General features: G+C 38.4%; 1 protein-coding gene across 1 annotated transcript; it reads left to right on the forward strand.

Annotated features, from left to right (window-relative positions):
* The first annotated feature begins 12,746 nt into the window (after positions 1–12,746).
* Positions 12,747–15,325, forward strand: Gngt1 (G protein subunit gamma transducin 1). The gene is made up of 2 exons (XM_038320691.1): positions 12,747–12,842; positions 15,197–15,325. The coding sequence occupies exons 1-2, from the start codon at positions 12,747–12,749 to the stop codon at positions 15,323–15,325; spliced, it is 225 nt and encodes a 74-aa protein (XP_038176619.1).

A 15,325-nucleotide genomic window follows, 5' to 3' on the forward strand; every position in this document is an offset into this window, starting at 1 on the left:
ATTGGACAAAGGTCTGATCTCCAAAATATATAAAGAACTCAAGAAATTAGACATTATAATTATAAATAATCCAATTAAAAATGTGGTGCTGAAGAAAACAGAGAATTCTCAAAAGAAGAATTTCAAATGGCTAAAAGACACCTAAGGAAATGATCAACATCCTTAGCTATCAGAGAAATGCAAATCAAAACAACTTTGAGATAACATCTTATACCTGTCAGAATGGCTAAAATCAAAAACACCAAAGATAGCCTATGATGGAGAGGATGTGGAGTAAGGCGAACACTCTTCCATTGCTGGTGGGAATGCAAACTTGCACAATCACTTTGGAGATCAGTATGGAAGTTTCTCAGAAAATTGGAAATCAACCTACCTCAGAATCCAGTAATAATACCCTTGAGCATATACCCAAGAGGTGCCCAATCATACTACAAAAACATTTGTTCAATTATGTTCATAGCAGCATTATTTTTAATAGCCAGAACCTGGAAACAACCTAGATGCTCCTCAACCAAAGAAGGGATAAAGAAAATGTGGCACATTTACACATTAGAGTACTACTCAGTGGTAAAAAAAAAAAAAAACAATGACATCTTGAATTTTGCATGCAAATGGATGGAAATAGAAAACACTATACTGAGTGAGGTAACCCAGACCCTAAAAGGTAAATACGGTATGTACTCACTCATAAGTGGATACTAGCCAGAAACAAAGGACATTGAGTTTATAGTTCACGATTCTAGAGAAGCTAAATAATAAAGTGAATCCAAAGAAAAACACATATAGATCCACCTGAAAATTGGAAACAGACAAGATCACCTGACAAAACTGAGAGCATGGGGGTGAGGGCAGAAGGGAGGGGAGAAGGAGAGGGTTGACAAGAACTTGGGGGAATGAGATAGTCGAGATGGAGGAAGGACAGAGATGAGAGCAAGGAAAGAGATATCTTAATTGAGGAAGCCGTTATAGGGTGAGCAGAAACCTGGCTCTAGAGAAATTCCCAGGAATCCACAAGGGTAACCCCGCGCCTAAGCCATAGAGGAGAGGGGGCCCAATCTTGACTTACTCTGTAGTCAGACTTTGAATTTCTTAAATATCACCATAGAACCTTCATCCAGCAACTGATGGAAACATAGGCAGAGACCCACATAGGAGCACTGGATTGAGTTCCCAAAGTTCAGTTGAAGAGTGGGAGGAGTGAGAATATGAACAAAAAGGTCAAGATCATGATCGGTTCACCCACTGAAACAGTTTACCTGAGCTAATGGGAGCTCACCAACTACAGCTGGAATGGGAAAGAACAAGCATAGGACCAAACTAGTCCCTCTGAATGTGGTTGACAGTTGTATGGCTGGAGCAGACTGAGGGGTCACTGGCAGTGGCACCAGGATTTATCCCTATGCATGTGCTGGCTTTTTGGGATCCTATTCTCTTTGGATGTATATTTTGCTCAGCCTAGATATAGTAGGGAGGGCAATGGACCTTCCCCAAAGCAATGTGCCTTACCCTCTCTGAGGATTGTATGGGGGTGTGGTGGAAGGGTATGTGGAGGGAATGGGAGGAGAGGAAGGAGTGAGCACTTGGATTGGTATTTTTTAAAAAAAATCTAATACATTTTTTAAAAAATGAAAGAAGAGGAATGTTCAGAGAAAGAAAAAGTGGGGATTTATTTAGAATTTATCTATAGTTTTGACATAACCTCTAAAGGTTAACTTTCAACTTTAAAACATTTTAAGCTTAGATGTAGTTTTTAGAGCTCCTACCAATTTTCATAAATTATTAATGTCATCATCTTTGGTAATTTTGAATTTTAATTAGAATATTTGTCCATGTAAGGGTTTCTTTAATTCTATTGTCTAATACTTTTAATTAGGCACAGAAAGCTAACCAGTTTAGAGATTGTAGATGTCCACCATTGAGGTAAATGCAAAGTTAAGTTATTTTTAATTAGATTTTTCTTTTCGAAAACACATACTGGATGAATTAATATACTTTTCACATATGAAACCAGCTGGGATACTAAATGTGGCTTTTTTCTACGTGTTCTTCCTTTCTCGGATCAACTGTTGAAATAGTGCACACAGAGGAGGAACTGGATGTTAGCGACCTAATAAACTGAAGGTCAGAAACCATGTCTCTAGAGGTCTGAAAGCTAACAAAAAAAAAAAAAAAAAAAAAAATCCAAAATCACTGGAAACCAGCATGCTTTTAAAGCTAACAAATAAAATAGGCTTTTTAAACCAGATACTTTAAAAAAACAAATCAAAATTGAAAAACCATCTAGGAAACAGAACCCTAAATAACCTCCTCAAAATAAATAATAAATGAACTTTACACCAAGTCAGGGGAAGGCCACGTTTCAAAAAGGACCAAAATTAACCCAAATAAATAATTATGGTTTCACAAAAGCATTAGGGTAACAAAACAAAAAGTCACCAATCAAGATACTTCTCGAGTGTGTCTGTGACAACAACAAGTAGGCAGATTGCAACTAAGCAGAGAAATCTCTAGGACACATTTTGGATGGTTGCCCGATAACTGTCAGCCTTTTATTGGTGAAAGACAGTGGTCTGTCAAGTTCACCCATTGCAAAACACTTCATCTGTTAGTCACAATTGTATTAGGTCAAACACAAAGGTGAACAAGGGTAGCAACTAATGTGACTAAAGATAACCCTTGGTAGATTATAATTAGGCTCTGGATCTACAACCTTCCAGCTCCTCAACTGTCATTAAATTGCCAGTGAGTCAATCAGCTGTGCAGAACCTTTAGTCAAGACATTTTTCCCCACCTGCTAGCCTCCTGTCTCCTGTCCCTCAGGTCATCCCAAAGATCACATCTCTGACCATCCTCTATAACTGAATCATTTCTGTAGGCAGAGGCTGCTTGTTCATTTCCTGGCCACCCAGATCCCAAATAATCACACAAAACTTTATTATTTAAAACACTGCTTGGCCTATTAGCTTAGGTATATTCCTGGCCAACTCTTATATCATAAATTAAGCCATGTCTATTAATCTGTGTATCGCCACGTGGCTGCGGCTTACCAGTAATACATCTTTTTTGGCAGCTATATGGTGTGTCTGACCCTGCCTACTCTCTCTCTCTCTCTCTCTCTCTCTCTCTCTCTCTCTCTCTCTCTCCATCTCTGTTTAGATTTCCTGCCTGCCTTTACTCTGCTAAGCTATTGGCAAAAACAGCTTCTTTATTAACCAATGGCAATAAAACATATTCACAACACACAGAGTTGAATCCCACATCACATTTCTGACTCTTTCTCTTATTTCTTTCCTGGTTTATTTGTTAATTATTAAATGTGTATTATTCACTTTTTGATATTTTTATCAGTGTATCTTGCTAGAACATAAGTCTCTAGAAGGTTATTTTTTTCTACTATGATTTACACTGAAGGCTTTAGAATTATGTCCCACAAATAAATTTGTATTTACTACTGGACGAATGAATAAAATGTTAGCTGTTAATGTTTCATAGCCCTAAATAGAGTGTTGTGATAGAAAATAATATTATAGAAAGGTTTGTGTAGTTATGATCTCAAGTTTATTGATCATAATATCATAATTAATTACTGAAAAACTGTATCAGACTGAATATTTATAAAATAAGTAATAGAGTATTTGAAATAGTTCCAATTCAAATAACTTATTAACCCTCTATGTAAAACAAAGGGTTTTTAATCCAAAACAAATAATTTCTCCCCCTTTAATTCTTTATAAAATAAATAGTTTACTTACTTAGAATTCTTGCTCAAAATACACTTGTATCTAATAGATGGAAAAAAGCAAAATATAATCAACCTATGACCCTTACATTATCTCATATTAATTCTAGGAGAAACTCAATAGAATCTCTAACAGACATTAGTGAAAATTTAGTTCACATTTGCATAGCTTTATCCTCCCAAAATATTTGTAAAGAAATGTCTTTAAAACCTCCCTAACATATGGTATAGGTAAGGAAATACTGGCCAGCCCTGTTCCCATTGTGAAATGTGTCTATTTTTTTCAATGCATTTCATCAATGCAAACCAGTTTTTAAGAATTCTCAATGTATTTCTATATTCATTAAATATTTTAATAGAAATCGCATCACCATCTGCTATGCTTAACTCCTATTTCCTGTTGTTGCACTTCTCTATCAGTACCCTTTAGACAGATGCTTTTATTATTGGCCATATTTGGCTAGCAAAAACTTAGCTTGGCATTTAGGGACAAAAATGTCAAGGTAATTTGTGCTTCCTTCTCTCTTCTGAAATCTATGATCATTAGGTTCTTTTTCTTACTTACACTCTGTTTTATATGAGAACTGTTTCATAATAACCCATTTAAAGTCATCAATATAGTACTAGGTTGTATTTATGGAATGGAAAAACATTAGCCAATTATAGGGAAAGAAGATGTACTGGGTGGTTTTCTGTGTCAAATTGATACAAGCTAAAGTCATCAGAGGAAGGAGCCTGAGCTGAGAAAATGGTCTCCTGGAGATCCAGCTAAAAGGCATTTTTTTTAATTAAAAATTTCCACCTTCTCCCATCCTCCCATTTCCCCCCCCCCCTCCTTCCTCTCCAGTCCAAAGACCAGTCAGGATTCCCTGCCCTGTGGGAAGTACAAGGTCCTCCCCACTCCATCCAGATCTAGGAAGGTGAGCATCCGAACAGACTAGGCTCCCACAAGGCCAGTACATACAGTAGCATCAAAACCCAGTGCCATTGTCCTTGGCTTCTCAGTCAGTCTCCACCATCAGCCACATTCAGAGTCCAGTTTGATCACATGCTCGTTCAGTCCCAGTCTAGCTGGCCTTGGTGAGCTCTCATTAGATCAGCCCCATCGTCTCAGTGTGTGGGTGCACCCCTCATGGTCCTGACGTCCTTGCGCACCTTTTCCCTCCTTCTGCTCCTCATGTGGACCTTGGAAGCTCAATCCAGTGCTCCAATGTGGGTCATTGTCTCTATCTCCATCCATCACCAGATGAAGGTTCTATGGTGGTATACAAGATATTCATCAGTATGGCTATAGGATAAGGCCAGTTCAGGCGCCCTCTCCTCAGCTGCCCAAGGAACAAGCTGGGGACATCTCCTTGGACACCTGGGAACCCCTCTAGAGTCAAGTCTCTTGCCAACCCTCAAATGGCTCCCTTAATTAAGATATCTTCTTCCTTGCTCCCATATCCACCCTTCCTCAATCTCAACCATCCCATTCCCCTAAGCTCTCCCCATCTTCCCCTTCTCCTTTCTCTCCCCATACCCACTTACCCCCAAACCACCTCCACCCCCGTGCTCCCAACTTTTGCCTGGCAATCTTGTCTACTTCCAATATTCAGGAGGATAACTATATGTTTTTCTTTGGGTTCACCTTCTTATTTAGCCTCTCTAGGATCACGAATTATAGACTCAATGTTCTTTATTTATGGCTAGAAACTGATTATGAGTGAGTACATGCCATATTCATCTTTTTGGGTCTAGGTTACCTCACTCAGGATAGTGTTTTCTATTTCCATCCATTTGCATGCAAAATTCAGGATGTTATTGTTTTTTACCGCTGAGTAGTACTCTAATGTGTAAATGTGCCATACTTTCTTTATCCATTCTTCCATTGAGGGACACCTAGGTTGTTTCCAGGTTTTGGCTATTACAAATAATGCTGCTATGAACATAGTTAAACAAATGCTTTTGTAGTATGATTGGACATCTCTTGGGTATATTCCCAAGAGTGGTATTGCTGGATCCTGGGGTAGGTTGATCCCGAATTTCCTGAGAAACTGCCACACTGCTTTTCAAAGTGGTTGCACAAGTTTTCATTCCCACCAGCAATGGATGAGTGTACCCCTTACTCCACAACCTCTCCAGCAAAGGCTATTGTTGGTGTCTTTAATTTTAGCCATTCTGACAGGTATAAGATGGTATCTCAAAGTTGTTTTGATTTGCATTTCCTGATCGCTAAGGAGGTTGAGCATGACCTTAAGTGTCTTTTGGCCATTTGAACTTCTTCTGTTGAGAATTCTCTGTTCAGTTCAGTGCCCCATTTTTAATTGGGTTAATTAGAATTTTAAAGTCTAGTTTCTTGAGTTCTTTATATATTTTGGAGATCAGACCTTTGTCTGATGCGGGGTTGGTGAAGATCTTCTCCCATTAGTAGGTTGCCTTTTTTTCTTAATGACAGTGTCCTTTGTTTTACAGAAGCTTTTCAGTTTTAGGAGGTCCCATTTATTCAATGTTGCCCTTATTGTCTGTGCTACTGGGGTTATACATAGGAAGTGGTCTCCTGTGCCCATGTGTTGTAGACTACTTCCCCCTTTCTCTTTTATCAAGTACAGTGTGTTCAGATTAATATTGATGTCTTTAATCCATTTGGACTTGAGTTTTGTGCATGGTGATAGATATGGATCTATTTTCATTCTTCTACAGATTGACATCCAGTTCTGCCAGCACCATTTGTTGAAGATGCTTTCTTTCTTCCATTGTATAATTTTAGCTCCTTTGTCGAAAATCAGGTGTTCATAGGTTTGTGGGTTAAGATCCGGGTCTTTTATTCGATTCCATTGGTCGACTTCTCTGTTTTTATGCCAATACCAAGCTGTTTTCAATACTGTAGCTCTGTAATAGAGTTTGAAGTCATTGATGGTAATTCCTCCAGAAGTTCCTTTATTGTATAAGATTATTTTGGCTATCCTGTTTTTTTTTCCATATAAAGTTGATTATTGTTCTCTCAAGGTCTGTGAAGAATTTTGTTGGGATTTTAATGGGGATTGCATTGAATTTATAGATTGGTAAGGCTTTTTCTCATTTAGTGATAAATGGTGGCAGGCCCAGCCTATGGTGGTGTCTTCCCTGGGTTGTTGGTCCTGGATTCTGGGAGAAGATGGGCTGAGCAAGCCGGGGAAAACAGACCAGTAAGCAGCACCCCTCCATGGCCTCTGCATCAGCTCCTATGTCCAGTTTCCAGTTCTGCTTGAGTTCCCATCCTGATGTTCTTCAGTGATGAACAGCAAAGCTGAATGAAGTGTAAGCCAAATAAACCCTTTTCTCCCCAACTTGCTTGTGGTCATAGCATTTCATCACAGCAACAGAAACACTGAGATAGGGTTTTTTTCAGTTAAAACAAACAAACAAACAAACAAAAAACTTTATTGAGATGTGATGTTGTGATGTGTGACTCACGTGTTTCCAATTTGAGTATCTAATATCTAGTGTGCAAAATCACTGAATACATAGTGCTGAGTATAATAGGTGATATAATTTTCTAACAGAGTAGAACATTATTATATCATGGTCTTCTTTTTCTTGAAAGTATTTATTATCATAAAATTTAATGTATATAACAATCATGACATGTATTTTTTATTTAAGTGTAAATGAAATCATATTCAAGATTAAAATAACCATAAATATGTTTTGCTTATGTATATGGTTGCCATTTTATTAACAGTCTGTCTAGAAGTGGGTCTTGAGACCCTGTTAGAAAAACTGATAAAACTCATAAGACAACTTGAATAGTTTCAAAAAAAAATCTTTCCCCTAGATGGCAGAATTTTTTTCATAGAGAACCAGTCTCCACAGACGGTAGAACCTTTGAATTTTTCCCTCCCCTTGATTGTTTCTGCTTTGTCTTTGCATCTTGCATCCTCTGATGGCACATGATGGAAGAAGAGAAAAAAGAGCAAGCATCTTCTTAGCTGGGCTGTGGTCCTTCATCTCCATAAGATGTAGCCATTACCTTATCTTACTGGGCACTGTGGAGAGGTGCCATAACCTGCAAGTTTAGAACATGAGGGACAAAGAAGGATTTAGTGCTATTTGTTATCAATTTTCAATTGTACTTTTAGGTAATTCTCTTTTTTTTTTCTTTTTTCTTTTTCTGGATTTTCGAGACAGGGTTTCTCTGCAGCTTTTTTTTTTAGAGCCTGTCCTGGAACTAGCTCTTGTATACCAGGCTGGCCTCGAACTCACAGAGATCCGCCTGCCTCTGCCTCCCGAGTGCTGGGATTTGAATATAAACAAACAACTTATGCGTTTATACTGATTTGGAAGAAGTGTAGGAGTAGAATCCACCCCAGACCAGAAGACAAACATGAATATTGAAAACTCAGATTTTCAGCCTATCATTATATGATTATGGACATTTGAACCTAGATAAGTATTGTGTCATTGGAAGACGGTCAGAGAATAAAGTAGAAGAAACTCTATCATCTATCTATCTATCTATCTATCTATCTTAAAAAATAAAAATATATAATTAAAGAATATATGTGTATCTTTTATATACACATATATTCTTTAATTATATATTCTTTTTTTGTGCTTGTTTATAGTAGAGCATTTATTTATTTTATTTATTTTTTATTAAAAATTGCCATCTCCTCCCCTCCTCTTTCCCCTTCCCTCCCCTCCCCTCCACCCACACCCCCACTCCCTCCATCTTGAGGCCAAACAGCCATCAGGGTTCTCTACACTATGTTGAGACCAAGGTCCTCCCAACTCCCCCCAGGTCCAGGAAGGTGAGCAACCGAACTGACAAGGCTCACACAGAGCCCGTCCATGTCGTAGGGGCCAAGCCCATCGCCATTGTCCTTGGCTCACAGTGAGCCCGTCCATGCTGTAGAGTTCACATTCATTGCCGTTGTCCTTGGTTTCTCAGTCCTCCTCCACCGTCAGCCACATTCAGAGAGCCCGGTTTAGTCCCCTGTTCCATCAGTTCCATTCCAACTGGACTTAGTGGTCTCACATTAGATCTGTCCCACCGTCTCAATGGGTAAACGCACTCCTCACGGTCCTGACTTCCTTGTTCATGATCTCCCTCCTTTTGCTCCTCATCGGGACCTTGGGAGCTCAGTCCGGTGCTCCTATGTGGGGCTCTGTCATTTTCTCCATCCAATGCCAGGTGAAGGTTCTATGGTGATATGCAAGATATTCATGAGTATGGCAATAGGATCTGGACATTTCTGGTACCCTCTCCTCTGCTGCCCAAGGACCTAGCTGGGGGCGTCTTCCTGGACACCTGGGAACCCCTCTAGAGTCAAGCCTCTGCCAACCCTAGAATGGCTCCCTTAAGTAAGATATATAATTCCTTGTTCCCATATCCACCCTTCCTATATCCCAACCATCCTATTCCCCCAAGCTCTTCCCATCCTCCACTTCACAATTTTCTCGCCCCATCCCCCCTCTCCCCATCTCACCCCACCCCTATGTTCCCATTTTTTGTCCGGCAATCTTGTCTACTTCCAGTGTCCAGGAGGATAACTATATGTTTTTCTTGGGGTTCACCTTCTTATATAGCTTCTCTAGGATTTTTACAAATTATAGGTTCGATGTCCTTTATTTATGGCTAGAACCCAATTATGAGTGAGTACATCCCAGGTTCATCTTTTTGGGCCTGGGTTACCTCACTCAGGATGGTGTTTTCTATTTCCCTCCATTTGCATGCAAAATTCAAGATGTCATTGTTTTTTACCGCTGAGTAGTATTCTAGCATGTATATATTCCAACAACCTAGATGCCCTTCAGTGGAAGAATGGTTGAAGAAAGTGTGGAATAATTATATATTCTTTATTTATTATTATTTATTATATTATTATTATATATAGTCATATATTTTTAACTATTTTACTACATTTATTTATTTGGGTGTGGGTGGGTATGAGCATATGTATGGAGATTTACATCCTAGTGATTGAAATCAGGTCTTCCATCTAAGTAACAAGTGCCTTTATCCACTGAACCATCTGTCCAGCTATGTCTGGATCCCTTAAACTCTTAGTTTCTATGTAACTCTGAACATTTGAAAGACCATTCCCATGTATGTGTAACTCAGTGTCCTTGAGGAAGTTGAAATTGTGATCCCCACATTTTGTATGGAAGTCTCTGAGGTCTTTCAATATGAAAGCTTTCTAAAATTTTCTAAGGCTATTCTCTAAAATAAAAATATTTTCATCTTAGACATAGATTTAAGAAATCTGTTAAAATGGTGTCAGATAATTGACATGCTTTTTGATTATAGGAAAATGTAACATGGGGCAGTAACTTTATCAGTATGTTTGATTTCATTCCAGCAAACAGTAAGCAGAATAATGGGAAGTGGCCAGAATTAAACTTCTGACAGGTACTGGACATCCTAGCAGCAGAGCCCAGATGCTGCTTCTAGGTCAGCTGATTGATTTATCAAGGGTAAGCGCTCATGGGGAATCTCTAATTGAGTGAGGAAAATAGGGAGGGCAGAATTTAGTCAACATAAGTCTATCATCACCCTGATGTTTCAGGAACTCTAGAAACTTTTTGGTTACAACCAAGATTTCAGTCAACACAAGGGTGTTGTGTTCTTATGGTCCCATATTCTGTAGCTATCTGATATAGCATCAAGAATATAATCTTCTAGGTATGACCAGGGAAAGTGATTTTGACAGCTAAGGACCATCTTGGGCCAAAGGTCTGTCCATTATAGTCAATATATGCATCTATTGGTGGATAAGTACCTCAACCTAAGAAAGGAGATTTGGGTGGTACATGATATTAAAGGAGAAAAATTATGTGCACATGATATATTTAAGAGTATGTATAGGGCTTTCTAATAGATATGAATGCCACTCTCTAGAAAGTACAGTCTAAAAATCTAAAGGTGCATGGCCAAAATGTAGTGAAGGCTTATTCTACTATACAAGCTATTACATACTCCTCATCTGTATTTCCAGATAAATAAGTCACAAGTTTAGTAATTGGTCAAAAATCATAGCAAGTACCAGAAGATGGTTATTTGCTTTTAGTAATACACTAGAACTTCCTGAAACAGAGAAAATCAATTGGTAGACCTATCCTAGATCTACTAAGTCAAAATTCTTTTCAAATTTATTTTAAATAAGGGTGGCCTATCTTGTGTAAGGCTCAGTAGTTATCTGTTGGTGGGGGCCATTCATTCATTCCCAGCTGCTTAGACACAAAATAATCACGCAGAAACTATATTATTTACAACACTGTTTAGCCAATAGCTTAAGTGTATTTCTGGCTAATTCTTATATCGTAAATTAACCAATTTCTATTAATCTGTGTATTGTCATCTGGCTGTGGCTTACTGGGTAAAGTTTCATCCCCAGCATCTGTCTCCAGTGGGCTGCTACATGGCTTCTCCTTGACTCTGCCTACTCTCTCCTCCTCTATCTGCTTGGAACTCCCACCTTGCCCTTTTCTGCTAAGTCACTGGCCAAAACAGCTTTATTCATCAACCAATAAAAGCAAACCATAGACAGACGGACTTCCCACACCAAACTGTGATAATAATGCACACTGAAGTGTTTCTTGGACATACTGTAGCATTTACAGCTGACATGGGGAAAGTTGTGCAACCAGCAGTGTCAGCCGGTAAAATGAATGGGTGTGTTTGAGGTTTTACAGATACTGTAGAAAGTGAGAGGGAGATGACAATAAAATTGAGCATGGGCTTCCACTTGCCAAATGAACATCTGACAGAATTGATTCTTTATTGTTGCATCATGTTTTTAAAGAGCAGCATGAGAAAACAAACCCCACAGGCAACAATGGACTCAGGTAGCACCATTGGTTGCTTTGCTCTATCTCTGTGCTGCATATGCAGAAAATTTTCACTAAAGCATGCATAAATTACATCTTGCTCAGAGAAGGACACAATCTCGTGAGACTGGGAAGCACATATTTCCACAAGTGTTTTGGGATAGAAAATACCACATAAATACAAGGAAATATGTTAGTTGTTGTGATGTTGCTTAGCAGAGTGTTCTCCTATAGATGTACAAAGTTATAATGTCTGAAATACTGTGTAATCTGAACATGTCCACATTTCATAAATATATTTTCGCATTGAGATTGAAATGCAGATGCAAAGGAGAGAAGCAGAGGACAGACACATGCCATTTGAACTTTGTAATACATTTTTAAAGTAATTTCATGGCCATAGCAACAGTCACCAAGCGATCTTCTCCATTATCCATGAGTCTAAATGGGAGAAAGTCTGCTAGAAGAGTCAATTGTTCTCACCCAAATTACACGGTAGATCAAAATCAATATGCTTCCTCTAACAGGTTTTAACTGCTCAAAAACAGTCGATCAATGTGCTGCAGCAGTCACCTATAAATCACAGGTATTGTTGGAAGTTACTTCTAAGTTATATAATAGCTTATTTCTGAATAAGTTCATTCGCTATATCTCAGTTTCATTGGTTCACATTTCAATCCATTCTCTATGATAAATTTATTTTGGTACTCTTTATAAATAGCTCTCTTTTAATACCAGATTAAATACTCCAGCAATCTGAGGATTAATGTGTAGTCCTCTGAACGACCTCTGACTAAACTAAATGGCATTACTTGGTGGACAGTTTTGACATTAGAGATGAGAGTTAAAAATTACAAGTTCAGAGTGTGCAAGAGGCTGGAAGAAAGAAGGGGCTTTAAGTGTAAGTGTTTTATATAATATGCCAACTGAACAGGTCACTCCCCTCAAATGTACTGGCAGATGTTGGAAGACAAACAAACGCTTAACCTTAATCATATTAGGGATGATTATGAAGTTTTAAATCCCAAGCCTAGCATGCAGAAAGAGCATTGTTCAGAGTGTGCGCTCATGAGAAGCTGGTTACTATAGGCAACTTAAAAGAAAGCCAACAACAGCTTCCCTGGTAAGTACAAAGCAGAGGGGTGGGCTCCCTGTGGGTGATTCGTGCCTAGTTCAGGTGTGTGTTCCAACATTACACCTTTATAACAGACAGAATATGCCGGTGATCAACATTGAGGACCTGACAGAAAAGGACAAATTGAAGATGGAAGTAGACCAGCTCAAGAAAGAAGTGACGCTGGAGAGAATGATGGTAAGCGGGCGTTCTCTCTACTCGCTGGAGGGGACAGCGTGGAAAAGCATCAGGTCTTCCTACTGGTTTTGTACATACTGGAACAGTTAAATGTACTTACAAATTAAAATGTTTGCGACAAACACAATTAGAGATAAAGAAAGATAAGAACTGAATTTATTTCAAGAGTTATACTCTAAGTAAAGGTGTGGGAAAACTATTGTCCCTTGCCCAAGTGCAGCCCTTTGCCTGTTTTTGTATAACCGCTTAGCGAAGAAAATTTTTGGACTTTTACAAAAAGGTCAGGAAGAAAATAGGGTAGATTATGAGACAGATACTGTATTTTACCCATGCATTCAAATGGAGCAAGACAGTGAGGCATTTGGTTCTATTCCTTTGAGTTCATGGATTTCTCTTCATTCATTTTATGCAGTAATTTTATGTTGGTGATGTATTTTAAAGTATGGCCTCATCCTCTCCAGCCCTGCTCTGGTAGTAGCAATATGTATGCTCCATTCTTTCTTTGCAAATAAAGATGATTTCAGCCAAAATAACTCACTGGTTTCTCCTAAAAGCATCTGATAGCTCTTGAGAATAGTGACCGAGAGTCTCTGATTAAATAAAGTAGAAAGGAAAAAGGAACAGGAAGCTTTCACCAAACCTTGACTGAATGTCCAGAAGCATAGATATGTGCTTTAGGTAGCTTAATTTTACAAAAGTCAATAGAGCAAAAACTTCTCCACAAGTGATAACAGCATATCATATCAAATATATGGAATACATGTGAAAAAGTCATGTGCGGCTTAAACCTTATTCCTAAGCAAATAAATTTAAGATTTTTATTCTTTTATAATTGCCTCCACCTGTCCATTACTATTTCCATACAGGCAAAACCTGTTTTTGGAATAAAGAAGCACAATAGAACACACAGCAGACAGTCTAAAGTCCTTATCTTACTCACAAGTTCCTGAGCATTTTTTTGGTCAACAATTTGGTTGTTTGGGGGTTTATTAATCAGCTGGGAGGTTTTATTTGGGTTTAACATGACATATACTACCACCTACTTTTCCACACTACTCCTAGGATTTTCGCTTTTGGAAGCTCGCTATCTTTTCTGTCCTCTCGTTTTCTTCTCCTGTGTCGTCTGGTATAGATTCTTTCTTTTTTTGCTCTAGATTTACACACAGACACACTTCCCACTAACACACTTGCTATTTTAGTCTATCCTGGCTGTTGTAAGGGAACAGCACAGATTGCATGGCTTCACCCCAATGGCAAATCATTTTGCTGTTATTTTCTACAGTCATTGAACTGTGCTAGTTCAAAGTCAGAGCCTGTTCCCTCATTTCTAGGTAGTATCATTTCAGTGTGTCCTTACCTGTTAAAAAGGTGAAGGAGTGTGCTGGTGGTTCTTTCATCGTGGTGTTAATCCTGATTATGAGGAATCCTCAGGGTGAAAGTAGCCTTCAATGGCTACTTCATCTCCATGCATTATATTTATATATGTATATGATGCACATGTATGTGTATATACACCTATAGCATAAAATTTTATTGAAAAAGCATTAAATCATTTACATAACTGCACTTTCAAAATTACAGTACATCTACATTATTGTCATAAAAAGCACCAATTGACAATAAAACAAATTGAGGCTAAAAGTCATGAATAACTGAACTCGTTTGAATACATACCTGTGCATGTTACCTATATAGATAAAGCACTGAAGACTGGTTGTTTCTAAATTGTAACTACAAAGGTATAAATAAACGAGGAACAATTTTATAAGAAAACTACAATTGAGTTCAGCACACATTTGCTTATTGAGTGACAGCTAAGTGCAGGCTCAGTTCTAGATGCCTGGAATATACTGAACAAAACAGCTACAGTCACTAACCTCTGAGAGCACATGCTGTACACTGGAATGAAGACTCACTGTAGTTGAATTTAAAATTGCATCTGTACACTTTCAACAATCCAACACTGATAATAAGCCGTAGATTTAGCAGCTGTGCATTCTCTTCCATCTTTACACTATACTTTTAGGAAGAGAAAGAAGACTTACTTTGGTGAAATTCCTCACTTGTTTTTCCAGGTGGGCTCTGGTCCCTGGGTCCTCCCTGCCTTGACAACACAGGGTCCATGAGGGACCAGTAATGGAAGTGTCAGTTTCTATCCTCTGGAGACAATGGGTAGGGAAGCATGGAGATGATTTGCTTTCTGTCCTGAAAAGTATATGTGTGCTGGCAGAAAGCAGATGGAATCATTATTTTTTTAAAAGATGCCATATAGAAATGTATTATAATAAACAGTTCTGGAGTCTGTAGAATTCTGTTTTAAAACAATTGAGTTATCGCTGTCTCTTTCCTCTTAGGTTTCCAAATGTTGTGAAGAAGTAAGGGATTATATTGAAGAAAGATCTGGAGAGGATCCTCTAGTGAAGGGGGTTCCAGAGGACAAAAATCCCTTCAAGGAGCTCAAAGGAGGATGTGTGATTTCATAG

This window comes from Arvicola amphibius, chromosome 2 (assembly GCF_903992535.2).
Source record: "Arvicola amphibius chromosome 2, mArvAmp1.2, whole genome shotgun sequence".
Classification (NCBI taxonomy): Eukaryota; Metazoa; Chordata; class Mammalia; order Rodentia; family Cricetidae; genus Arvicola; species Arvicola amphibius.

Bases quoted from the DNA above. Each gene is read 5' to 3' on its own strand.
- Gngt1 (XM_038320691.1), top strand. From the start codon at position 12,747: ATGCCGGTGATCAACATTGAGGACCTGACAGAAAAGGACAAATTGAAG. The intron at 12,843-15,196 runs GTAAGCGGGCGT...CTTTCCTCTTAG, and splicing joins TGACGCTGGAGAGAATGATG to GTTTCCAAATGTTGTGAAGA.